This window comes from Peromyscus californicus, unplaced genomic scaffold (genome assembly GCF_007827085.1).
Source record: "Peromyscus californicus insignis strain IS unplaced genomic scaffold, ASM782708v3 Scaffold_4__1_contigs__length_199733344, whole genome shotgun sequence".
Classification (NCBI taxonomy): Eukaryota; Metazoa; Chordata; class Mammalia; order Rodentia; family Cricetidae; genus Peromyscus; species Peromyscus californicus.
Window position 1 is genome coordinate 128,447,515 of NW_026294562.1, and position 27,423 is coordinate 128,474,937.

The 27,423-nt window shown below is 50.2% G+C and overlaps 1 protein-coding gene across 1 annotated transcript in view; it reads right to left on the minus strand.

Moving 5' to 3' along the window:
• Rgma (repulsive guidance molecule BMP co-receptor a) overlaps positions 1–24,703 on the minus strand; it is a 43,715-nt gene extending 19,012 nt beyond the window's left edge. Inside the window, 2 exon segments of the mRNA XM_052713816.1 lie at positions 8,038–8,153; positions 24,378–24,703. Of these exon segments, the coding sequence (XP_052569776.1) occupies positions 8,038–8,153; positions 24,378–24,391 (130 nt within the window). The 5' untranslated portion in view covers positions 24,392–24,703.
• Between the last annotated feature and the right edge of the window lie 2,720 nt (positions 24,704–27,423).

Here is a 27,423-nt window from a genome sequence, read left to right on the forward strand (position 1 = left end):
GGGGAGCTCCTGCAGAAAGCCCCCGCAGCAGCATCGGAATACGATTTTAGTAAGCCGTGTCACTTAAGAGGCAAGAGCTTCAATTAGGCCACCGGCGGCTGGAAGAAAGGAGGGGAAGCCACTATTAGGAAGTCTGCCAGCCCCGGGGAGAGGCCAACACGGAGGCTTGAAGTCCCCAGGTTCCCTTCCTCACTGCCCACCTGGTCTAGAGAGCACCCCGCGGCCCCCCCCCCTCCCCCATACGCCTCTGGAAAAAAACGTCACATCACAATCCTGATGAGAATGGGGACAGGTCACCAAGTAGGAGGGCCAACTGCTCTCTCTGAGTAGGAGCCTCCAAGCCTGGCTCTCCTGCTGATCCCATAGCAACGAATCTAGGTGTACGTGGGGGCGGGGCGGGGTGGGGGTGGGGTTACGGGGCAAGAATGGATGCCTGAGGCTGCCTGTTGGCGTCACTCTTGCAGGAATTTCACTCAATCATCCTGGTGTAAACACCCAGGTGTTTGGCCTCAGATACCGAGAGGGACACACCCAACAGACTAGATTTTTTTTGCCAGGTGCTGCACAGTCTACCTCATTTAACTCATCACTGTAGCTAGAAGGGACCACGCTCCCGTGTGACATTCCTGGCCCAGGAAGCCAAAGGGCCCCAGAGCTGCCACTCCACTCTGTCTCCCACCCATCAGCTCCACTGGGAACTGTCCAGGCTTCCTTTAGAGTCTGGTCAGCAGGACATGGCTGGGTGCAAGAAGGAGAGCTTTTGGGAAAACCTCAGGTGATCTAGGAAGAGAAGGCAGAAATGTTGGGGAGCTGGGTCCTGGCGGGTGAACTCACTGCCTAGCCAGCCTGGGCAGAGGTGGCTGAGTGCCACTCCCAGAGCCAGGGCAGGACAGTACTGCCCCCTCAGTCACACCCAGCCAGGGCTGCCCTGCCTCAGCCTCCACACATGCCAAGTTGCTACAAGCACCCTTGTTGAGTGCCAAGGAGAAGGGCACACCTCAGCTTTCCAAACAGGCTACCCTCCCCCGGCTCCCACCGGAGCCATGTGGAACCAGTTCCCGGGCAACAGGGTGGTGTGAAAGCTATGAATTAGCCCTCTAGCGGGAGGCCACAGGCAGCCTGTCAATTCAAGACCGAGAGCGTGTCTGGGTAACAGGGGCCCATAGGGGTCAAGTAAAGAGACAAGTCCCCTACATCAGGAACATCCTGCTTTGGGGAGGGATAAAACAGCCCCGGGCCCCAGAAGGTCAGTGGTATGGAATCCCCAGGACAATGACGCCGCAGGTGAGAGATGCGGTGTGTTTTGGTTTCTGACGTGGGGCTCACACCTGAGGTGACAGCTTTACATCCTGACTCTGCCTCCAGCAATGCTGGACTTCTCTCCTCAGCTGCAGGTCAAGGCAGGTCAAAACACAGTTGAGGGGAAGCAAAGAAAAAAGAAAGAACCCACTGTGGAGGCCCACCTTCTCCCTCCCTGCCATCTGCAGGTGTGAAAGGGCACATGCCAGGCTGGTACCCAGGTGGGAGGCCCAACCCTGAACTCCTTCCTGAATGGGGCGGGGTGCAGAGACAGCAAGGGAGGAAACGTCCAGGGGTCCCAGCGTTTCCGTCTGATAGGGCGCACAATAAGTACATTAGTAAACTCCCACTGGTCTGTCTTCCTGACCTGCGATGGTCCATCTTCCTCTCTGGGACACAGAGTTAGATAATGTCGGAGGGCAGGATGGCCTTTGGAGGCAGAGAAAGCCTGCCTCTGTGGGAACTGGGGGTGGCCCAGTGACATAGTCTCACAGGTCTTTCTTACCCCAGCCCCACATCTGGAGCCTCACAGGCTCAACAGCAGACTTTAACAGTCTACACGGCCAATTTTAACAACTGTGTTTATCCAAAATCTGGAAAGGGCAGGAGTCTGGCATCGGCTATTGGGCTCGGCTTGGTAACGGCCTGTGTAACGCCATGCAAACTCTTTTCATAGGGAATGATGGTTCTGGAGGACTTACTTGGAGACTCCTAGTACCCTGTGGCCATGCAAGCCACAGAAGAACTCTTAAAATTATTGTCCTCCTTCAGACAACCTATCTGGGAGAGGGAACTATGAAGGTATTAGGTCTTGAAGGATACTGTTAAAATGTTAATTAGGAATTGTCTGTGAGAGGCCAGACTTTTGGATTTTTAATCCCTTTTAGTCTTTGGATTTTTAAAAAAATATCTACTGCTTGTATAATCAGAAACAATATTTGAGGAATATGTGGGGTGTCTTGCGGGGGGGAGTCCTGTGGTCTTTGTCCTTTGAACAAAAGCTAGAATCAAAAGAAACACACACACACACACACACACACACACACACACACACACACACACACACACCCCCTATGGGCTTTGCAGCTTCCAGGGCTATCTGGAAGTGCTTGGGGGCGTGGGGGAAGATCGGTGTAGATGGGGAGAAAATGGCTCCCACCTTTAACACACAGAAGTGGAGACTGAGAGGCCAAAAATCAAAGACCTGTGAGTCCATGAAACCAGGGGGAACACACAACTCCGTGAGGCTAAAGGGACAGGTGCCTTGGGCACCCAAAAGTCTGCTTGGACCACAGTAGGTTTCATTGAATTTGGACTTTGGGCAGAGGGGTGAGCGTTCAGCTCAGAACTGGGTGGTTCAAGACAAGGCATGGAGGGAGCATCCTATGGGAAAAGGGGGATGGGATACAGAGGGGAGGGGGCTGGGATGTGCTGGATCTTCGGAAATGAAGTATGGTAAGAGTATAGGGCCAGAAATCAGAGATGCCCCTTCTGGATGCTGCAAACAGGACCACGAGATTCTGAGTGCGGACCGTTTGGCACGGGATTGGAGTGGGACACTGAGGCCGCTCCTGGGGTTGTTGTTCATGCTGTGGCTCTAGCAATGTGACAACAGAAAAAGGGCAGAAAAAGGCAGAAAGAGTAAGGACTCCCAGCTCTAGGCGACTGGCCTACGTGGAGACCATTTTGCAGGGAAGTCTTCATGCTTCTGGGAGGTGGGGTCCTTGACACAGGTGGGGAGGGGATGGCACTGGGGAGGCCATGTCCTGGTGTGCCTGCGACCCGGGAGACATTAGGGGAGTCTTGACTTTCAGACTAAGAAAGTCTAGGGCAAACTGGTATGAGTGGGCCACTGGAAAAAAGGCCTTCAGGGTGCATGTTGGCACAGTAACAAAAGATTATGGCACTAAGCTGGTACTCAACACAAACCTGAAGGTAGAGTGCAGAGCACAGTTCTTGCACAGTCCACCCAAGGCAGGCTCTTTGGAGGGAACTGCAGTCCCTCCAACACATTCCCAATCTGACTCATTTGCCTCTGCAGGACCCCGGCGTCTTCTCTTCCCCATCTCAAGCCTTACTTATGCCCTTGGGTTACCTCTCCTACCCTTCCACTTTTCCAAGATCCCCTCCTTTGGGTACCAGGGTGACTACTAGCAATTCCCCCCAACCTTGTCGGGGCTCTCCTTCCACCAGAAAACCGGGGAACCTTTCCCTTTCTATCCACTGTACCCTCACAGCCTAGGGGCCATGGGAACTCTAGGATTTGATACCTGTACTCTCCCAGGAAGCCAAACACCTGCCCCTGTCATCCCCTGGCTGCTAGTCACCTGCCCCTTGTAACTAACATCCTCTCCTTCCCTCTTCTGCAGCCCCCACCTCCAACTCACATGCTAAGCCCTAATCCTCAAAGTGACGGTGTTATAAATAGGAGCCAGGACTTTAGGAAGTGATTATGTCACGGGAGTAGAGCCCTCATGAAAGTGCCCTTATGAAAAGGACCCTAGAGAATCAGCTTTCCATCCCTTCTGCCTTGGGGGGACCTGGTAATAAGGCACAGGACACATGGACTAGAAAGGTCCCCTCAGTGTAGGTAACCACAGTGGCTGGTTCCTTGATCTCTGATTTTCTAGCCACCACAGCTATAATCAACAAACATCTGTTGTTTATAACCCTCAAACCCTGTGGTATTTTGTTATAGCAACTGAAATGGGCTAATACACTCTCCTTTTGGGACACAAAGCCTCACTCAGAGACACAGCTGTACATGGGAAGCAGGCTTACTTAGTTCTGCATTCTTACACAGCAGTTCAGTTAAAAATATTCTCATCTCTACAGCCATGCAGACATATTTAGCTACTTCAGAGAGCCTTAGTTTCTCTAAGACTCAGTTTCCCCACTTGAAGCCCGACACTCTTCTACAACAGATACAGTTCTAAAGCATAAGGGAGGGGCTGGAGATCTGGCTGACGAGTTAAGGGCACTTGCTGCTCTTGCAGAGGACTGGGTTCCGTTCCCAGCACCTACATAGGACAGTTTATAAAAACAAATAACTCAAGTTCCAGGGACTCCCATGCTTTCTCCTGGTCTCTGTGGGCACTACATACATGTGGTGCACATGCAGACATACCCACACATACACATAACTAAAAAGAAATGAAAATTTAAAAATTAAATAAAACTACTAGGGAAAGAAACAGGGAAGAGAGGCTGCACCCTCCTTAGAAGCTAGCCCTTCGAATGAAGCATCAGAATCCCCTGGAGGGCTTGTCAGAGCACTGAGGCCAAGGCCTGCCCTGCAGCATCTGCTTCACTAGACCTGCTGTGGGGAGGGAGGTTCCTGGGGGAGGCTGCTGCTGCTGCTTGTCCGTGGCCCACACTCTGAGAACCCTGCTAGAACCCGCACAGCATGCATGAATAGCTACAGGAAACATGCCAACCTGCACACACCACGCCTTGGATGGGTTTCTCTTGGAAGTCTGTTTAAATAAGTCACAATGGCCTCACAGCTTAAAACGTATCTCTATTTACTGTGTTCCGAAGAGGATGCTATTTGTGGAAGGAAAACTGTTCTAAGAAGTTTTTTCCGGCCTCCCCCCACCTCACCCCGGCTTGGGTAGATACAGCCATTCTGCCCCATCCTCTGTCCTAGAACAGTGTTCAAACAGACACCCCTCCGACCCTCCTCTCTTGTGCAGGCTGAAGGCTCTGAAAGCTGTCACTGAGGCCGGGACTCGGGAAGTGGGCCATACACATTAAGTAAGTACACGTAAACACTCAAAACACACAAACACTCTCAGTCTGGCAGAGTGAGGGCATCTTTCTCCACATAACTATGTCCAATTTAATTTGCACCCCCGCTTACTCCTGCCAGCCATTCGAGCAGGCAAACTGAACAAACCTACGCTTTCACAGGGCTGCTCGGCCAGTTTCCGCCTGCCTTTGGTGGGGGAGGCCACGGCTTTCTTTTTGTCCCTAATGTCCACCCAACTGTCTACCAGAACTACAGGCTTTCTGACCTTTACTCTGGGGGGCGTCCCGTTTGCTGGACCAATATGTCAGACAGAGGCCGTGACAGGGCATCTCTGCTGTGGAAACCACACATCTATCTCTTCCCGATGGGGGAAACTGTCTTTTTGCTCCAGGTCTCTAGAGCACTCACATTCCTAAACCCCTCAGTTTATTTGGTTGTTGGTGACCGGCAGCTCAGTTTTCACAGAGGTGGGCAGTTTTGACTAGACGCAACTGTCAGAGGGTTCCAGTGAGGGGGAAACCTTAGCCAGTTGGCATGACACAACCCAGCTATCAGCTCCATCTGCCAGGGTTCAGTTACCAGCCCTGAAGCCAAAAAGAAATGGGTTTCTTGGACACCAAAGTGGCGGAATTTGAGTTGTGAATTATATAACCCACTAGTATGCCTCACACTATGCTGTGGACACTTTAAAACACACACACACACACACACACACACACACACACACACACACACACACACACACACACACAGTTTTTTAAGACAAAGAAACGAACGGGGAAACATCACACACCGCAAACCCCCATCCCACCCATCCCTTGCAGCTCTCCTTCCTGCTTCAGAGAACTTCAGCTGGCCCTTCCTTCCCTCACCTTCCAGCCCCAGGAGTTAAGAAGCGCTGCAGCTTTCAGAGCAGGAAGGTGTTGTTTTAAGAGCCCTAGGAGCCCCCCTTCTCAATTTCAGCTCAGAGCTGAGATCACATCCCCCACTGCAGCCAAGGGACAAAAGCCATTTATCAACCCATCTGATAAAACTTCCAATGGGCTGGATCTTTATCCGGACCAAACCAAGACCGAACACAACTGCACGCTGCCGCTTCCCTGAAATTCTTTTTCTTTCTGATGGTTTTTGTGTTTTTTTTTTTTAAATTTTAACTAAATTCTTTTTATAAATTCTTGGGAAGGAATAAAAGCAGTCTTTCAAATAGAACATTTAGAGCACAGTCTCTCAACCTGTGGGTCTCGACCCCCAGGGAATCGAATGGTCCTTTCACAGGGTCGCCTAAGACCATCGGAAAACAGATATTTACATTACGATTCATAACAGTAGCAAATTTACAGTTATGAAGTAACAACGAAAGTAATCTTATGGCTTGGGGTCACCACAACATGAGGTACTGTATTAAAAGGGGTGCAGCATTAAGAAGGTTGAGAACCACTGATTTAGATGAAGAAACTTGGGTTTTAAAAACACGATAGTAGGGGGAGGTTCTCCCCTGCTGGAACCACTGCGGGGTTTTGATATTTCCAGGGTGTCTGCAGGGACATACTGACACCCCTGCCCCCTCGTTCTGATCCTGGGCAGCGATCTATCTCTTTCGGAGAGAGTTTCAGAAAAAGGTTTTGAAAGTCTAGGATGCTCCTGGGTCTGGCAGCCGCTAAGGGAGCAGGGACGCTTTGGTTAAGCAGGTACTGGGAGGGGGGGGGGCGCAGCTCAGCTGAGACAAGAGAGTAAACTCACCCTTACCCCACAGTGTTTGTGTGCTCCCCGGGAATGCCAGCTTGCAGCCAGGCCTAGCCTGGACTGCCTGCCCTGTTCTGTCAGTTCCTTGAAATCCAGTTGGCTGAAGAGGAAATCAAAACAACCCAGTCCCAGTCCTAACTCAAAGCGTTTCTTGCAAATCTCAGCTGCGCAGAGGCAGCAGAACCACATCTGGCCGCGCTGCGAGACAAGCTGGAATTTTTTGCTCAAAGACACCTCTGAACCCCACAACACAATGGACACTGCCAGGAGATCCCGCCTTACAAGGAGGACCATTTGGTCGTGACACTGTTTATTTGTATTTTAAAAAGAGAAAAACGTGTGGAAAGCCTTTAACTGGCCTTTTCAGACTCCGAGCAGCATGAAATAAAAATGAAATAAAGTTTTACGAAACATTATAAAAAAAACAGACCGGGGATTTAAGCTTCGTTCATTCCCCCTCCCCCTCCCCCCCAAAGGGGAAAAAAAGTAAAGAAACCGGAGCGTTTGGGAAGGAACAAACGCTTCTCTGTGGAGTTGGTCTCCCTTCCCCCAACAAAAACAAGAGGTCCGGGCTCGGAGGAATTTGAAAGCAGCGATCTGCCAAAAACATTGTGAAAAACTATGGGGGATTCATTGGAAACAGATGGGCTTTTTTAGCTTTAATTCTGAAATTCTCTCGCTTTCTGGCACAATAAAAACAAACGGGGAGGGGGACGCAGAATGTTATCAAACAGGGATTAACGCGTCTGAGCCTGTGTCCGTGGGCTTCCCCGCGTGGGCCAGCGTGGGGGCGGGACGGGGCGGTCGGGGACTAGTCTGGGACCTCCCCAGCGCCCCCAGCTCCACCCCTGGGCAACCAACAGGTTTACAAACTGGTGGGCGAGGAGCTGGAGAAAGTGCCCCTGGGGCGGAGTCCGAGCCTCCCCTTCTCCTCTCCTTTGGAGCACCCAAGAGGCGTCCAGGGCACCCCGTTTCTCGGAAGGAGGGAGGGGGGCAGAGAGGCATGCCCAGCTCTGCAGATCTCTCCACCCGCTCCTGCTCAAAATTTTGAGCTCGGCAGGAGTTCCCTCACCTCCAGGTCTCTTTGGACATTCATCGCTCCCTATGCGGGGTACGGGACAAAGACCCGTGCGAATGGGAATCTGGGTCCCCAAGGGGGCTGGCGAACCGGGGCCCCAACTCGCGCAGGGAGGCCCAGGAGCGGGCCCGGCCGGCTGTCCCCCGGCCAGGGTACTGTGCCTTACCTGCGGGGAAGCTGCAGAGAAGGAAGGCGAGGGTCGGCCACAATCCCAGGGCTGAACGTCCTGCCCCTCTCCCCATACCCATCCATCCAGCTCGGCCTGTTACCACTAGCCTCTCCCTGGAAGAAGTTTAGAAGAAAAGGAGGGGGAAAAAAAAAAATCAATCACGCTGCGGAGAAGAGGCAGCCTCCCTCGGCCGGCGGGAGCAGCGAGCCGGGAGGCCCGGTCCACCTCCACCAAGGGAGCCCAGTGTCGTCGTCCCACCCCCCTCCTCCCCCGTCCCGGGCCCCGCCTTCGCCATCCATCATTCGCTCCCCCGCCAATGTCGTCGCGGCCCCGCGCCCCGCCGCCGCGCGCCCCGCCCTCCCGAGCTCGGGTTTCATCCTGGCGGGCGGGAGCGAGGGAGGAGAGGCGGCCCGGGCTGCCGGGCGGGTGGCCAAGGGGACCTGGGGAACCAGGGGCCCGCTAGTGCAGGGCGCGTCCCCGGCTCCGATCTAACTGCCACTCCCCACTCACCCGGGTGGCTGAGGCGCTCAGGGCACCAGGATCTCAGAGAGCTTTAATCCTCCCCCATCAGCACCTCATCCAAGTTGAAAGACCTTGGAGACAAACTCCAGCCTCCTTTTGCAACAAGACTACCGCCCCAGAGCCGCCACCACCGACACCCCTTGGCTCATTTCCCCCCACCTCAGATGTCTCGCCGGTGCAGAAGACTGAAAAGCCTCCTCTGGACTTGTCAGGCTCTGGGACGAATGACCCACTTCCACGGCGGCACCTCAAGGATCACGCCCGCCTTGGACCTGGGCGCCAGCGACCTCTGGACGCTGCTGGGTGCCCCCTCCCGCACCATCTCTAAGCACCGGGCTGCTTCTGGAGAACTTGGCCCTGTTTGCAACAACAGAGATCTCTCTCACAAACCGAGATCCTGCGGGCCTAAGGCTGCCTTCCGGGACACAGCTACCAACCTAGTGAGACAGAGATACCGTGGTCCCTGGGGCGCGCGGGCCGAGCCCTCTGGTGTAGAGCCAGAGGCTGTACTCCCAAGGCCCATCTTGGAAAGGCTTCCGAGTGGTGATCTCCCTTGATTCGGTCACTTACTTTTCCAGGAGAAACATGTCTCCTCTCCAAGGTTCCCTAGCTCTTCTGCCTTTGTTGGTCTTTAGGGGACTGGCAACTTCCCCTGAGAAACATCTTCTGGGTGACACAAATATGCCAGCGCGAGTGTTTTTAGTCAACCGGATTCCTCCGCCCCCCCCCCCCAAGCCTGCCCAGCTGGCTCTTTGGGGGTAAAAATTCTGGGGTTTGATCCAATTTCTCTTAAGAGCTATCACAGTCTCATTGCAGGGCCACACAAGCTGCAGGCTATGTCTGCGTTTAGGGCTCTGCGGTGGGAGGGGAGACCGGGGTGGGGGGGGGTGGGGGAGAAGGAGGCTGTGAGGAAAAGGGGGGTGGGGTTCTATGCCCTGAAGTCACAAGGCGGCTCAGACAGGCAGCAAGACAGCACAGCTTCAGAATCTGGCTTTCCTGAAGCAGGTGAGGGGGACTAATTCCTCAGTCACCTGGGCAGCCGGAGGCTGCAGTTCCCTTTGGTCAAAAAGCTCCTGGTTACAGCTGGTCGCCGGTTCCCGTTGGGCTACCCTGGGGGGATTCCTCTCAAATACTTAGGTCCCAGACTAACAGGCTCTGCATACTTATTGTTCCCTTGAACGGAAGCTTCTGAGTGCAGTGTAAGTTTGTCTGGGGAGAGTTCACTGTCTCCAATCCAGGGCTCAAAAGTTTCCCTTTCAAGCCTGGTCGGCCAAACCCAACAACTGTGCGGATCACAGCAGAGCAGCTTGCTCCCGGAGCAGCCCTGGCATACTGAGGCAGGCACTCAGCCAGACTGCCCAGAGGCTTGCTGAGGCCTTTCCACTCCTCAGGTCCAGCAATGAACACCACTGGCTGGAATCTGCCTTCCAGGAGCTCATTCTAAACCTTTGCATAATGAGAGATCTTATAAGTATTCCCAGCAGCCCCTGAGCACAACAGCATCTCCAGGTCTGTGGCCTTCTGAAAGCAGGAAGGGAGTGCCTCTCTAGCCCTGTCCTTCGTCCTGTGGCAGCAAGAATTTTCATCTCGACACCTGTTTCTCCATGTGAAAGGGCCAGGCTATTATTGTCACTTAAGAGCACAATTGAATATAATTTGGGAGGGGTACCAGGCCTTGGAATTTCCCCAGCATCTCTGCTAGGGATAGGTGCTGTCTTGAGAGGGGACTCAACTTTAAAAAAAAATCATTTATGTTTATGTATGTGTCTGTGAGTATGTACACATGTGTGCAGGTGCTGACACAGGCCAGAAGAGGGCGTCAGGTGCCCTGGAGTTGGAGTCACAGGAAGTTGTGAGCTCCCTTCATGAGTCATCTGTAAGAAAACAAGCATTCTGAACCACTGAGAAACCCCTCCAGCCTGAGACCCAAGTTTTTTTCTTTTCTTCCCCTCCCAGCTCTTTGAGTTTGGCATTTCCTCCTACCTGTTTTGATCATATTCACCCCTCCCCCACCCTGTTCCTTACCCACCCAAATTTGTGTCTTTCAAGACCAATTTGTGATGTCCAAATATAAATATTCTTGGGCATGGGGTCTTCCACTAGTCCACTTACCAAGGGATATACCCTTAGAGGAAACTCTCCTCTCAGCAGCTAATGATTGCCATGCGCTCCGTGGCTAGGGCTGGGATCAGTCAGTTAAATGTGCTTGTTCAGGATAGACTCTGCTTTCTCAGGGGATAAAGAAGCCAGGCAGTTCTTGCTGGTCTCCAGCTGTCCCCAGGGAAGGCGTTAGGAGGTGGAGCCTGGTGGTCCTTATGTCCTTGGGACATGAGACGCTGACCCTTCTCTTTTCCTCCTTGGTCTCCTGGCCAAGTTGACGGTGCCACATGCTCCCACCATGCCATTCAGCATGCCCTCCCGAGGCCCAAAGCCGTGGGCCCACCCGGTCCCAAACTGGAAACTCCCAAACTGGGAGCCAAGACAACCTGTTTTGTGTTTCTTTGAACACCCATCTCATGTCCTTTGTGCTATGCTTCACGAGGGATCTTCCACTCCTCCCCACTTGCACAGACACCCTCTGGCCAGGCAACGGGAGCCCCAACCTGCAGGTTTAGCGGCGTCTTCCACATGCAGTCCATTTCTGCTTTGCCCCTCTCCCAGTCCCAGACAGCCTGCAGGAAGCCCCAGTGCCTGGAGAAGAGCTCAGGCTCCTGAGGTTCCACAGCCCCTCCTAGCTTCCAAGGCTTCACCTCACAGTGCTCTTCGTCTTGCCCGCGGAACTCGTTAGGACTTGGTATCCCTCACCTCTCATTCTCTTCGAAACCTCTAGTTCAAATCAGATCTTTCCAAACTCTCCTTCTCCGCTCTAGGATCCAGTGTACGCATTCCGGTGTCTCAAGACAAACCTCGATTTTTTTCCCCCTTTGTAAGTTAACAAGCTCGATTATTTTGTTATCACTATGGAAAGCTAACACAACCTATGGGTTGGATTGCTGTGAAAATAAACACTAGGGAACAATGACGGAGAAGTGAGATATGACTGTCTTTGTCCAAAAGGTGATGCGAATTTTCAGGTGTCTTGAGGGTTGCTTTCTAATGACCATGGCTAATAGTTTGATTTTTTCTTTTTTAAATTATTTTTATTTCTAATTATGCGTATGCATGTGCATCTGTATGGGGGTATAGGCATGTGAATGGAGGTGCCTGCAGAGGTCAGAGATGTTGGAGTCCCTGGAGCTGGAGTAACAGTTATGGGCCACCTGATGTGGGTATGCTGGGAACTGAACTCAGGTCCCCTGGAAGCGCAACACATACTCTTCTTATCCACTGAGCTGTCTCTCCAGTCCCTGGATTTGTTCTTACGCTGTATGTGCTGATTTACATTTTCAGACAGTTTCGACTAAGCTAGGCTCATGATCACCCTTGTTGTACAGAGGATGAAATTGGCTGAGTGATCAGAAACACTCACTCAAGCTGGGCGTGGTGGTACATGCCTTTAAGCCCAGCATTCTGGAGTCAGAAGCCAGCGGATCTCTGGGAGTTTGAGGATGGCCTGGTCTACATAGTAAGTTCCAGATGAGCCAGAGGCGATCCGAGGGGACGATGGGGATTACTGCATGCTGGGGCTGAGGCCGTCCACAGAGATGCCATCTGGTTTTCACTGAAGTTGAATTAAGCTGCTGAGCTTTGTAGGGGCCGATGGAGTCTTCATCATGTGATGACCCACCCCATAGGTTCTTCTGGGAAACACCGTTACTTGTTCCAGATAGGGCCAACTTTGGCATTCCTCATTTGGCTGGCTCCACTCTTGGTTTAGATTTCTCTCACTTGTACAAACAGACCACTGGATATAGATGACGCCAATGGTCTAATACTGGTCTCAGGTATTTCTGCCAACCTCATCAATGGAGAGATGTGTTGCCAGTGCCTCTCAATCCATTGTTACCTCTCAGTTATAAATCTGATAAATATTCTTGAGTGTCCTCTGCTCTCACTCTGCTTTGAAAAAGTAGGGGAGGGGACAGGGGAGATGGTTGGTAAAGTGCTTGCCAACATGAGGACCTGAGTTGGTTGTAGGGTACATTACTTGCCTAGTGTATGCAAGGCTCTGAGTTTGATCCCAGAAACTCACATGTGTTACACGCAAACACACACACACACAAACACACACACAATTTACTTAGAAGAACTGGATTGGTTCACTTGATAGCTTCAAGTGTGAACCTATTCTTTAAATTGACCCGTTCATTTCTCGTTGATACTTCAAGGGCAACTCCTGGTCTAGCCATCTGAGTTGATGAGGCAGTCTTTGTTTGTGTTCTCCATGACCTTCAAGTTTGATCCTATCACTTCTCTGCCTTTATCTTCCCACACTGAAGCCCTAAAGGAACACAGCAGGGCAGTCTCTTGTGAAAGATGCTCTTGGGGGTGATTAAATGTTGCTCAGCCTTCTACAGCCTTGAGATATTATTTCTGCAGTGGAAGGACAAACGTTGGCCTGGGAAGAACATTCTGTTTTGGCTTGGTGTCCAGTACCATTTTTGATAAAACGTTAAGCAGTTTCTGACTATCTAGACCTGCGTGGCCTTTAGCTAACAAACATACTACAAAGACCCTCAACATCCCCTCGTGTGACTCTAGACGGCCTGGGCTCTAGAGTCTGTTTTCTCATCCCTTGGACTGTGTTATTGGAAATGCATGAATTCGGGCATGTGCCTGTAAAGCTTCATTTGTGTTTTTCTTACTCAGTCTTAGGCTCACCCAGGAGTTACGTACTCACCGTTTCTCTGCTATCTCCACAGGACCTGCCCCTCCTCTGCAGGCTGGAACCATCTGACCTTGCTTTCCTCAGATAATCTATGTAAATTTAAGCTAAATCTGGGTACACAATCAATCCTGGGGGATTCCCCACTCTTCTTAATTCTTCATCCAGAAAAGCACTGTTTAGTCTAGTTTCGTTTCTTGTCTCTGAGGATAATTCTAATCTTTGGCAATTCCCTTCCTCCTACTATGCAGGCACTGAACTCTCTTTTCTTTTGTTTGTTTGTTTTTGTTTTCTGAGACAGGGTTTCTCTGTGTAACAGCTCTAGCTGTCCTGGAACTCACTCTATAGACCAGGCTGGCCTTGAACTCCCAGAGATCCGTCTGCCTCTGCCTCTCGAGTGCTGGGATTAAAGGCGTGCGCCGCCGCCGCCGCCGCCGCCGCCGCCGCCGCCGCCGCCGGCGCCACCACCACCACCACCACCGGGCTAGCCACTGGATGCTGATAAATGACCTTTTGAGTGGAACCTTGGTTTGGATGGGACTTTGAAAGTAATGTAATTCATCCCTAGGTTTCTTCCTTGTCTTTCGGTTTGGTTTACCCCCCTCCCATTAAATTGTCCAGTTTCATGTTCTCGTTCATTCTAGGAGCTGTCGTGCTTCATCTAGATAACTGACACTTTAGAGTGTGCTTAGCAATAGTAATTCAGTGCAGATTCTATGAGAGTGACTACTGAAGGGGACCGCTACACAGGCAGCCTCCCTCTGTGGGGATGAGGGTGCCAAGTGCAAGGACAATTGTACATTTTGGCCATGAGGACACCACTGCCACCCTTCATTACGATGGTCTTCTCTGCAGTAGGTGATAGGATAGGCAGCCATAGAACTTCCTCTCCCTTCATTGCCATAACAGGCTAGGAGAGGGCTTCGCCCTATTAATTTGTTTCCAAAGCATTTGTAAACTTGCTGTCACTGCGCTGGCACTAAGAACCTCTTCAGGGCTCGGGAGTAGGATTCAGTGGGACAGTTACTTGTCTGGTGTATGCAGGACTCTGGGTTTGATCCAGCAAAACACACACACACACACACACACACACACACACACACACACACGCGCACGCACGCACGCACGCACGCATGCACGCACGCACGATGGATTTTGAAGACTCTCGAAACATGCTCCTTGAGTCATTTGGCCCCCCTCTCTCTTCCTAGCTTTCTAGCTGGTCTCTTTTCTCTCTCTGTGTGCATGCTATTTTTGTTTTGATGGTTCTCCTGTTACTATGAGGATGACTTCTTGGTAATTAAGAAGACTTCTTGGAGATTTTTTTTCTCCACCATTTAGGTGTTACTGTTTCTGAAAGAACATATTACCCTGATATTCCAAAAGCTCTCTTTAGAAACTGAGGCATCATCTCACCTGGGATACTTTCACATGCACAAAAAAAAAAAAAAACCAAAAAAACAAAACCAAACCATATTTGCAGATCCTAGTCACTTCTGAAACTTTAAATATGTATTATCAGATTAGTAATAGTTTTTCCTCACAAGAGAGAAATTACTTTTACTTATGCATTGTTTTTCTGTTTCACTCAAAGAACTGAGGGCTCTGGGCTAGACTTGAGATAGCCTGTGATGAGCAGCAGGCAGGCCTGGTCTACACAGGCAGCTCAGTAGAGAACCTGGTCTCTCAACACAGGATAGATAACAGCGCCCCAAGAGGGGTGTTTCGGGGTTCTTAGCAGCCCTGAGCGTGCAGCCCATTCCACTGTCAAGACAACACAGGCCTCCACAAAGCTGGCGAGGCTTTGCGAGATGGTTGCCAGTAACTTCTTTTAAATAGGACAACTGTCTGCAAAGCATGACATACATCCTTTGCTACAAATGCACAGCCGTTACCCATAATACTTTTCACCATCAGTATCGGCCTCACATGGTCTAAACCAGCCTCTGTCAAGATTTCATTTCTTGAACAAACTGTATCAGACAGACCCATACGTCAGCCTTCATGCCTATCAGTCCACTTCTAGAACAGTCAGAGAATCTTCAGGGTCTAACGGACCAGCTCAGTGGACCTGGGACGTGTGCGTGGAGTGTTCTTGGAACCTCACAAACTCTATCCCTCCATATTGGCATGAATGTATTTATTCACTGTGCTAGGAAGAGAGAAAAATCATTTCCAAGACAGAACATGCTAGAAGAACAGATTTCCTGGGCTTTCAGTTTCCTTCAATCCAGTACCAAATATATTTATAGAAAACAAAATAATAATATGGGTCCATGTTAAAAAATTTCAGTGTTCTGTCAAGTGACTCTTCCTGGATGCAGTAACTGTTAATGGTTCATGCACATCTTTCCAGATGTTTCTATTTCCATGTGTGCATAAGAACATATCAAACTACCTACCTATCTATCCTTTAAAATAGAACACTAATATCTATCTATCTATCTATCTATCTATCTATCTATCTATTGATCGTCTATCGATCTACTATTCTTTTTACTATAACATTACTATTGCCCAAAACTATCAGCCTTTGACTGTCCCCTCCACAGTGGGTGTTTCCTATTCTATTTCCATTTAAATCGTACCATGAATCCTCCAACACGGCAGAGGCAGCAAAGAGTTGAGTTCACCAGCCAAAGCCAATGTGCATATATTCAGACAGAATGAAATGCGAAATAGTGCATCTGAGGGGTGTCAGGTGCTTTTACAGTTATGTCCTCTCATCTTCCTGGGCTTCAATTCCCACTTTAAAGTCATTTTTTTCTCAGAAAGTTCAGATTGGTCGGTGTGAGTATTGCTGCCACGATGCCTCGGATATGGCACCAGCTGCTTCCGAGCCATGCCTCTGCTACCCCAGGCCACGGTATAAACTTTCTCTTGCCCTGAACAGAAGCAAGGGCTTGCTTTGTGTTCTGTTTTCCCAGCCTGGATCAAGGATGCACAGGACTCCTCCTGATGATCTAGCAGTTTCTAGGGCCATATTTCCATCTTTGTGTCTTGGTCCAGCTATTATCCTTCCAAGATCCTCAGCAAACTCTTGGATCAGCCAAGTTTCTTCCTTCAGCACTTCCCCCACGTCCCTCTTCAGGGATTATAAAAGTGCATGCCACTGGAGTGTCGCAATCAAAGTCTCTGTCCCTACTTTTCTCTTGAGATATCTGTCGACGCTTCCCAAACACCTAACGTTGTCTACAAAACTGCCCATTCTTCTCCCTACAAAGCCCAATATAATAGCAGGCACATTTGTGAATGGCTTCACTGTCAGTGTCAAGTTTCAGCCTTTCAAATACATTGCAGTACATGTGAGGAAGGAGTCATCTGGAGATGAGGACTGTCTACTTCTAGCTGTGTGGTCCAATCATGGCTTGTCCTATCTAGGGCCCTTCAGCTCCTACACCTGAAGAACCATGGCCTGGCTGCGTCTGAGAGTGTGGTGGATGGGTCTTCAAGTACCTCAGTCCCTGTTGTAGGGATGCATTGAACTCATGCTATCTTTATAACTGTCCTAGTCCAACAACATCCGACTTCGAAATTCATCTTTACCATTTCTGCATCCTCCAAGTGGAAATATTGCTGAGCAAGTAGGAAATGTTATTTGAGAAGTGACGTTTTCATGTTTTACTGTCCGCATGAAATTCTCCAATAATGATCTACCTGAAACCATACTCTGAAGCCCTTTAATAACCTCCTCTCATTTTCGAAGCAGCTTTGGGGGCCAGTGAGAGGGCTCAGTGGGGGAAAGGTGCTTGCCACCAAGCCTGATGACCTGAGTTCCATCCCTGGGCCCCACGTGGTGGGAGGGAACTGACGCCTGCAAGCCGTCTTCTAACATAATGTAATAATAACACTAAAAGCAGGGGCTAGAGAGACGGCTCAGTACTCAAGAGGCTCTTGCACAGGATCAGGGTTCAGTTCCCAGCCCCAGTATGTGATGATGGTTCACAACCATTCATAACTCCAGTTCCAGGGAATCCAACAGTCTTCTGGAATCTAATGCACTAGGCATGTGGTGCCCAACCATACACAAAAGAAAAACACTCATACAGCTAAAATGAAAATAACTAAATCTTAAAAAAATTGAAAACTGCTTTTGGATCCTTTCACACACAAACTATGCCGTTTTTGTAATGATAAGTGGACCACACAGCCTTTACTTCTCCCTGTTCCAGTAAGTTCCCGAGAACAGAACTGGCTTGAAACGATTTATCCACCACATGGCAACTGTGTGAGTGGACAGTGAGTTGAGAATGTATCTCTCCTCACCAGCAGATGGCCACCCTATCTGTATTAATGAACAATGTGGTGCCAAGCACAAATACCATGGACCTTTAGTAAGAGGAACAGTCAAGTTATTCATCAAGCCCAAAACATTTGTAAAACGAGGGTGTACTGGTAGCTCCCTCAGAAGGTTGCTGTGAGGGTTAAGGGAATTCATTCAGTTATACAATCCACTCAGAACAGAGCGCCTGGAAAAGAAAGTGTTGACAGGAGCTTGCCGACATTAGTTGTGCATAGTGGATGAAGACCATTGTTTGGGTTATCATAGAATGCCTATGACGTGCCAGGTTCTGTTAGAGCCTTTGCATGTGTGGGAACCGGGGGGAAGCCACAGCATCCTGTAAGGATCCCTAGATAACCTTGTCTTTGAGTGGGTCTTAGGGCCTAATGAGCCTTCATTACCAGATCTAATTCTATAGATAACCATAGAATTGCCTTAACTAAGTAAGTGGACATAGCCAGTTCCTGTTTATAAACGACTCTGAGACTTGGGATGGCTAAGTGACTTGCCCAAGGTCCCCAGGAACGTAAATGTCACAGCAGAGGCTAAATCCAGGCCTTGTGATGCCAAGTCCAGTGTTCTTCTTACCAAGCCACAGCTGGGCCTCGTCTTCACCCAAGGTTTATCTTTTCCTGTCAGCTCAATAACACATCCCATATGTCTCATGATGGATTGTGTGTTAGAAATGGGAATATGTTTAGAGAAATACTATTTTACAGACACTAACACACAAATAGAAAAACGTTTTTAGAAAAGGAGTATTTCCCGCAACAACCTCTCCCACCCCTCCTAAGTAACTTCAGAAGTAGAAACGGATTACAGGAGTCTTCACGTCCTTTGGGGGGGCAAGAGGTTTTTTGTTTTTTTTTTAAATTTTTCTCTGCCAAGTATTCACAGTGCCCTTTCCTGGGTTTAACCATGCTCTAGACCACAGTGAAAAATTACACAAGAGAATGGTTAAGTTAGTCCAGCTGCAGCATCAATTCTGTACAATCTCCTTCAGCTTACAGACCATTTGGAGGCGTTTCGGATTGCAAGCCAGGTAGGTGGCTTCTGCCTTGGACGGTGTGTGTGTGTGTGTGTGTGTGTGTGTGTGTGTGTGTGTGTGTGTGGTTGCTGGGGGGAGACCTGTTCCTTAACCAGGCCCTGAGTCAGTAGACCCTGCCAATGGCAGCCACTTACTCAAGAAGAGATCTCATTCCCGCCCTTTAGGAGCTCTTTTCTGAAGATATCCCCAGCAGAGAAAAGTGAAAGCAACATCAAACCCTCAGCAGGCCTTGAACTTCTTACATAGCCCAGGCTGCCTTGACCTCCTCCTGATCCTCCCACCTCAGCCTCTAAGGGCTAGGATGACAGGAGGGGGTCACCACTAGCTTTCCCTGTCCTATGATCCTAAGTTGGGACATTGAGTAGTCAGTTTAGTATCGCTATGATAACCACCAGAGGGGAGCCTCTTACTTATTTACTCTGGTTGACCATTTCGGAGGTGTCAGACCAGAATCTTTGTTGCTTCTAGGTCTGTGGTGAGGCCATTCAGGCACTCATCTCTCAGCGGACAGGAAGCAGAGAGAGTAAAAAGTGTAAGGGACAGGATACATCCTTCAAGCGCACTCTCCCTGTGAACCCACGTTCCTCCAATCGGGCCTTGTCTCCTAATGTTTCCATTACCACCCCCTCCTCCCAGTAACACTGTCAAATTGTGAATCCAGAAGTGGGTTGACCCATGGTGAAACCAGCGCCTCCAAGATCCAACCACATCCTAAAAGCCCATCGGCTGACAGCCCCAGTGCACAAGCCTCAGGGAAACAATTCAAACAAAACAGACGGCATTCTGAAGTCCAGACGGCACAAACTTTTTCTGCTGCCGTGACGGAGGCGTGACAGTCAGCTAAACGCTCATGCATCTCATGGGCTAGAGCAGAAATATGCCTACCAGGGATAGACCCGGAGGAGACAGCACCATGAATTGCATAATAGCCTCTCAGCAATGCAACTGCGTGAAAACTCTATTATTTATTCTATACCTTCTCCCTTCAGAGGTGTTTAATTAAATGAGAATAAAAGCACATTACCCACCCCAATGTCCAAATATTAATTATTATTCTCTTCAAGGTACCAATTATTTTAAAGAAACCCTGTAATTTTTGTGGTTCTGTCAATGAGTTATGCATTTCTGTGTGCTCTTTGGATGACTAGGAAAAAAAAAATCCTCATGTGGATTCCAGTGTCCAAAGCAATCTATTTTTCAGGATGACACCCTCAAGGGCAGAAAGAGCTTACTGGGAGCTGACTTCTGAAGGCAGCAAGATTGCTCAGTTGCTGTCCATCAGCTCGAGAGCCAGCATTTAAACAGATTAAATGGGTATCCCTACCAGGGGAAAGTCAGTCAGCAAGACCGAGTGAGTGGGCTATCAAACTTTAGCAGACAGAATCAGACTTAGTGAACGGAACCTGTGTTAGCAAACTGTGAAAGCACAGTGTGACCTCAGGGTTTACGAACAGACCCTCAGGAGGGAGGGGGACACACAAGCACCAAGTGCTGAGTACCACGCGTGAGTCTAACAGGAAAGTGAGTTCTGTGAAAGACCATCTGAAGTGTGGCTGATGTCGTGTGAGAAGTGACGAAGGTTTCCAAGGCTGTCACGCGTCAGTCTTGGTGTGTTTGTGTGTTCCCACCTCACAAGCCATTGAGGAAAAGATTCTTCAACATGTCTATGGACGAGCAAAACTTGTTTGCGTCCATCCTTCAGAAGACAATCATGCAAAGAGGAATGTACTGGTATAGACCCTTGGAGGACTCCGGCAGATGAGCTCTGTGCACACAGATAAGAAGAGCCAAAAGTACTATCAGGTAACAGGACCAATTGCTGCCATCAGGCAGGGCAAGTTCCTGCAAGAACTGAAGATCGGAGCGTCCTGGAAGGTGACCAAACATGGCATCTCTCAAAATGCTCCAATGAAATACAAGGCAACACGTTTGAGAGCATTTCTCTCCACTTTGTTGATCTCTGTTTTGGCCCTTGGAGGACGCCGAAGCTAAAGGAATTGGCCTTGTTTTAGTAAAATCTTTCATTTTCAGGGATTTTTCTTTTCCCTTCTGTTTTTTTCACACTCTGGCTAAGTGCAGTATTTTCATTTCTGAAAATCCAACCTCTGGGCAGCAGTACTTTAAATAGACAATTGAAAAACTCAAAGTAAATCCCACAGGGAGCTCCATCATTAACCCTCTGCGTAAACTGCTTGCTCACACCTTCATTTCTCACGCAGAGGGCGTGGGGTTGCAGGCTCATCAATTAGCAGCGCCTTTAAAATGTTTTAAATAAAAGACTTCTGCATTTACATCGTCGATTTCTGCCAAGATTTCAAAACTGCTTCATCTTCTTGTCCTTAGAATTAGGAAGTTTTATACCTCACCCGGCTTCCTGCCTCTGACCCTTGATTAAACCGTGTGCAGCATGTTCCACTCAAAGGACATGGAAGTCTGCCTGATGTTACACGTACGCCTGGTAAAGCGGTCCTTCACTTTTTGAGTCATCCCCGTTCATGACTAAGAGAAGGGGGATGTAATCGGGCTGTTGGTTAAAGAGAGAGGAGTCTGTCATTTGGGCTGGAAACCAGACAGATGGGAAAACCAGACTGTCTTCATCAGGTTAACTTCAGTTTAAGGTTGTTGATCAACTAAAGAACGAACAGTGAGAAACACAAAGCCATTCTCCTCAAGGGTCCCACGAGAAACAGAGACAGACAAAGGTAATTTGAACAATTACATTTTAGAGGGGTTTCGCCTAATTTATTTAGTAGAATTAGCATATTCCAATTAGTCTGTGAGGCCTTCTGATAATCCTCCTCTGGTTTTGCTGTTTCACATGGGTGTACCCATTTCCCCTCCCCCAACTCTGGGTACCTGCTTTTGAAGGTTTCAGGGGGCATACCTGCTCCTTTGTCTCCCCTGCATACTTTAAGGCATGACCAAATTTTGCAGCCATATATGGTTTTTAAAATGGACTTGAACCTAATTCATTTAGCAAGGTTGTAGCAGAAAAGAGCACATTAGAGCCGTGGTTCTCAACCTTCCTAATGCTGTGACCCTTTAAGACAGGTCCTCATGTTGTGGTGACCCCCAACCACAAAATTCTGTTGCTATTTCCTAACTGTAATTTTGCTACTGTTATGAATTGTAGAATACAGATATCTGATATCTGATATGCAAGTATCTGATATATGACCCCTGTGAAAGGACTGTTGGACCCAGGGTGGCGACCCACAGGTTGAGAACCACTGATCTAGACTCAGAACTATGGCCATTCCCCTTGACCTCTTTGGGATCCTTTTCCAGGAAATGAAAATGCCAGCAACCATACAAATGCCAGCCTGCTTCCTGGGAGCAGTGAGCATCCTGGTAAAGGGGGCTGGGTCCCTCTGTCCTGGTTTCAGGGGTGTGTAGTATCTATGCCTTTAATTCTGAACTTGGACTACAGAAGGCTGCTGAGGAGCAGACTCAAGGGCCTGTATTAAACAGGAGCTTCCAAGCCTGCCTTCTACATCAGCCCACATACTGGGCACTCAGCAGTGAAAGTCAGATATGCTCTCTTCTAATAAGATGACAAGCTAGTCAAAGGTCCCTTTTGTCATGGTTATTAAGCAAATATGTGCGAGTGGGGAGACAGAACCAAGACAGAATGGTGGGGGTATGATGGGCAGACCAGTCACACATCATGTGTATTAGGAGGAGTGAAAGCACCAGTCTTCATCAGGAAAGGAAATGAGGAGCAGGGGTTTTTTTTTGGGGGGGAGGGGGGGTTGGAGCTAGGGATGTGGCTCGTCTGGTAGAGTGCTTGCCTGGCATGCACAAAGCCTTTGGTTTGATTCCCAAAGGTGAACATATCAGGTGACAGTGTTCAGATGGGAAAGGTAGGAGAATCAGAAGTTCAAGGTCATTTCTGGCTAGGTAGAGAAGTCAAACGCAGTTGGGGGATACATAAGACTTACCAGGAAAGAAGAAAGAAAAAGGAGGTTGGGTCCCCCCTTACTACCAAGGCAACCCAGAGGAGTCCGGGGGTGGGGAGGGAGTGGGGGACACACTTTATCACAGGCAGAAAGCCACAAGACTCTCCAAGGAGCAGAGTGCCCTTCCCACAGAGAACTCATCCCCTGCTAGTATCAGCTGGCCTGGAAGGTGGCAGCACAAACCAGCCATAAAGAATGCACAGCCTGCCTGGATGTGTGGGTGCCCCACCCAGGGCCTTTGTCCATCTGCATGCCATCCCGCAGTCAGTCATTTCAGTGAAGCAGGCTTGCTTGTCATGATGCTTTGGTAGGTGAAGAGTGGAAATTCTTCCCCTCGTGTGTAGAGAAAAAGAGACCATTTGGGGGTACACTCTTCCCTTTCAGTGCAGATGACATGACACTTGACCAGATTTTCAGTTACCCCTAAAGAGAGCACTTAAACATCTAATCTCTTTTCTAAGGGTCATGGCTTAACATTAATTTCACAAATCACCTATATAGATATAGATACACTGGAGAGCAGTAAGGTGACCACACAGGCTCTCCAGATCCCGGGGCGAGAAAGGCACCAGGTGACTGCTTACCTTGTTTTTGCTGGAAGATCCTAAAACTACACAAAGGGAGTGCAAGTCCTTGAGGTGATATTCTAATACACTAATACAATTCACCGTTCGGTCCCTGGAGCTAAGCTCCAGGCATCAGGGCGTTCCAGCTCCGCAGGAAGGCAGGGACACTTGCGAACTAGTCTTTCTGGGCATGTCTAGTCCCCATCTCTCCACCTCGCACAGGCGTCTATTTTGAGGACGCCCAACTTTGTGGCTTGAGAGGAAGGTACAGCTCCCCATTTCCGCTAGATGGCGATATTTCCCCTAATCCATCAGCCTCAAAACACCCAATTTATAAAATAAATACAATCCAACGCCTTCCGAAACCACACCACATAATAACAGCGCAAGACTCCCATTAAAATCCCAGTCTGGGGGAAATTGACTCTCCCTCCGAGCAAATCTAATGCAATTACTTTACTAAGATGCAACCTAGAGTTGCATCCGAGCGTCTTTCACATTTGCACCGGTCCCCCAATACACCTGCCCCTCTTCCCTAGTTCAGACCCGGGAATGAGCCAAGGCGCAAGTCAGGCGCTGAGTGTCTTGCCTTCCTCTCCACTTAGGAACGTCGAGCCTTTCCGGATTCTCTCCCCTTAGCACCCACCCCAAGTCTTGCACCTTCCTGCACACCGGACAATCCCAAGCAAGGCGTCACTCACACTTGAGCCTGGAAGGTGTACAACGCCAACGTCCCCCCACACCTCACCCGGGCAGGCGCGCTCGTTTTCAGCCTCTGCACCCCCAGCCTGGATGCAGCGAGCCAATGGGGCTTCACAGTCGATCGGCAGGGTGGCTAGACCTGTCCAGAGCTCTGAGGGTCAGGAGGGGCTCTTGCCTCAGGAAGAGGTGGCCTCGCAGGAGAGAGGGAGCTCCAGGCCGGTTCACAGTGGGTGGGACGTGCGCCGGGTCTGCCCAGCCACGCGCAGCGCCTGCTGCCCGCAGGACAGCATTTTAGAGGGGAAAAAAAAGAACAAACACCAAACCACAAAACTTTCCGGCTGCCAAGAGCGAAGGCGATTCGTCCCAGGCAAAGCCCCAAATGTGTGAGATGAGACACCGGGTTGGGGGAGCCCCAGATCAGTGCGGTGGCAGCCGCAAGTGCCGGCGGCGCCTTGGGGACGTCAGGACCCCTTGCCCCGCTGTCTGCACTTACCTTGGCGGCTGCATGAGCCCCTCCAGCCCGCGGGGGGTGGCGCTGGCGGGGCTGAGCGCGAAGACTAGGTGTGGGGCGGTCGCTCGTGGGCCCCTGGGCGAGGTGGGAGGGGCCCGGCTGGAGCTGGTCCCCGCAGCTCCGCGGACTCAGTAGCGGCCCGGGGCGCGCCGCCTGCTCCCGGGCTGCATGCCGGCGAGCGACTGGAGGAGCCGGCCCCGGGAGCGGTTGGCCGGCCAGTGCTTCCCGGGCGCAGGGCTCGGGCGGCGCAGCCTGCGCTTCCGAGACAACTGCAGAGTAGGGCGACTCGGGCTAACCTGCTCCCTCGCCCGACCCGTCGCCGCCACCGCCACCGCCACCGCCACCGCCGAGCGCGGTGTCGCGAGGTTCGTTTGCGCGCGGCGGGGAGGGGGCGGGCCGGGCGCCCCGGGAGCGGGCGGGGGGCGAGCGCGGGCGGGGCGGAGGGAGGGGCGGGGGAGGTGGGGTCGGGGCTCCGAAGGCTCCGCCCCTCCGCGGTCCCACCCTTGCCGATCCGTGCTAGTGGGGTGTGTGAGGACTTGGGGGCGCGCCTGCCAGAAAGCGCACACTTTCCCGGCGGGCTCGCGATCCCGGGGTGCGAGCAGCAAGTGCGGAGACCCTTCCCTGCTGCCAACGCAACCAACTTTCCTAACCCGGGGCAAAGATGTCGTGGAGTCCACATTTTCAATCTGGGGACCCTCGGTGGTCAAAGGTTTCTTATCGTGGATAAATATTGACCTCTGCCGAGCCGCACCTTTGTTCTAATGGGATTTTACTCCCGTTTAAGAATCTTATTGGAAAAAATAAATAATATGTGTATCGCATGCACAGTGTCCGTATATACTCGACTACAATTACACATTTGCAGAGTCTGAAGTAAAAGGACCGTCTCACACGCCCTCCCGCTTGCGGTCCAGCCTCAGAGGTAATCTCCGGTCACAGCGTCTTCCCACCACCCTACCCCGCCCTCCTCGCATAGATTGCCAGAGGAAACTCCCGGGCTTCTCAAAAGGATTCTTCATGCAGCTCACGCACACAGTGGTGAGCACCGCCAAGCCCGCAGCGGCTCATCCCCAGGGTCTCGCCCCAACGCCACGTGTAGGTCTGAAACCCTAGCTGGGGTGTGAAGTCAGCCGGGACACACAGCTCACACCCAAATTAGCACTGCACAGTTAGTGCTGCCAGGACATTTTAGACAGGGTTACGACCTGACCTTCTCTTTATATTGAACCAAGCGCTTGAATTTTGATAGGTTGGGAACTCCATATTTAATGAAAAGGTATTGTTGCTATTAAGACACCATCGTTATTTATTCTGTGGTCTTAAGGGATGTGGTTTTGAACTCGATGTCCTGCGTTTTATTGGCCAAATGAATTTGGATAATCTATAACTGAGCTATAAATAAGCTCCACGTGCTTTTAGCAGGAAGGGATTGGGTGTTGCAGTTGGCTAGTTTCCATAATTAGCCTCGACCTTGGACAAATCTTTTGGGTCTGCTAAGCCTCAGTTTCCTTGTCTATAAATATGGGAGTTGTACCAGAAAGTGTGTGTGTGAGTGTGTGTGTGTGTGTTTATCTTTCTTTTTCACATTCCGTCATCTTCTGCTTAGGGACGCTCCCCAACCCCATTCCCAAATCCCAGGTGTTGTTTTCCTGGCTCTGACATCAATCTGTAATTACGCCTTTATTTGTGGTCTTCTCATCATACTGTAAGTGGTCAGGAACCTCTCCTTGGGGTCATCATGCCATCCCCAGCACCCAAGAGAGTCTGGTGTATTGCAGATACACAGTAATTGCTATCACTCAGTAGTCTCTCTCTGTCTCTCTCTCTCTCTGTCTCTGTCTCTCTCTCCTTTTAAAAACTGCTCTTTGGAAGAGCCTGGCATTTCACAATTTATGTCTCATTTTCAAAAGTCATCCTTGGAAAGTACCAGGTAGGGTTTTCTCACTTTGGGGTACAAACAGCCTATTTCCTGGACCAGACTTTAAATCTCAGCTCAACTGTGGGTCAGTGGAGGAAGCCAGAGTTATTTACCTTGATGAACATGGTCGATGAAGACAGGCCTATAAATACTACTCATCCATACTCAATTCCAGTGGAACTATGCACAGGCAGCTGAAATATGCCTATGAGCACTGTCTTTAAATAAGGCCATGGGGGTATGTTGAGGGTGCCAATTAACAACTGTACATGGCTTCAAGAATAATCTAGAAACGTTCCTAATATAAAACTCCAGGGAACCTTTGTTTTTCTTTTGACCCTGAATTCCTTAGGCATAGGAACAGAAAATAGGCTAACTTGGGCTCAAGATTGTTTTGTTTGTTTGTTTGAATAAGGCAGTAGCAAATTAGAACAGGAAGCAGCAAGCCACAGAAATATCTATAGCAGTTTTTCTCCTCCTCCTCCTCCTCCTCCTCCTCCTCCTCCTCCTCCTCCTCCTCCTCCTCCTCTTTCTTCCTTTTGGTTTCTGGGTTTCTCTGTATAGCCTTGACTGTTCTGGAATTTGCTCTGCTCTGTAGACCAGGCTGGCCTCGAACTCAGAGATTTGCCTACCTCTGCCTCCAGAGTGCTAGGATTAAAGGCGGGCGCCACTACACCCGGCCCCAGTTTCTCTTTTGCCGTGCAGAGTAGCAGAGCGAAGTTAAAATCTGGCTTCAGCCGGGTGGTGGTGGCGCACGCCTTTAATCCCAGCACTCGGGAGGCAGAGGCAGGCGGATCTCTGTGAGTTCGAGGCCAGCCTGGTCTACAGAGCGAGATCCAGGAAAGGCGCAAAGCTACACGGAGAAACCCTGTCTCGAAAAACCAAAAAACAAAAAAAACAAAAAAAAAAATCTGGCTTCATAGAAAGGCAGCTGGGGCGTCTACTCCTTCCCGGCCACTCTTTCCTTCCTTTTGTGAGAGGGACGGCTTGCTCGCCACGGGGAGGCCAGGTCGCCAGGCTGCCACACGCAGCAGCAGTTAGGCGAGAGAAGAGCCAACCGCCGGCTTGCGAGAAGCGCCCGGCGTTGGCGCACCCGGGAGGCGGCTCTCC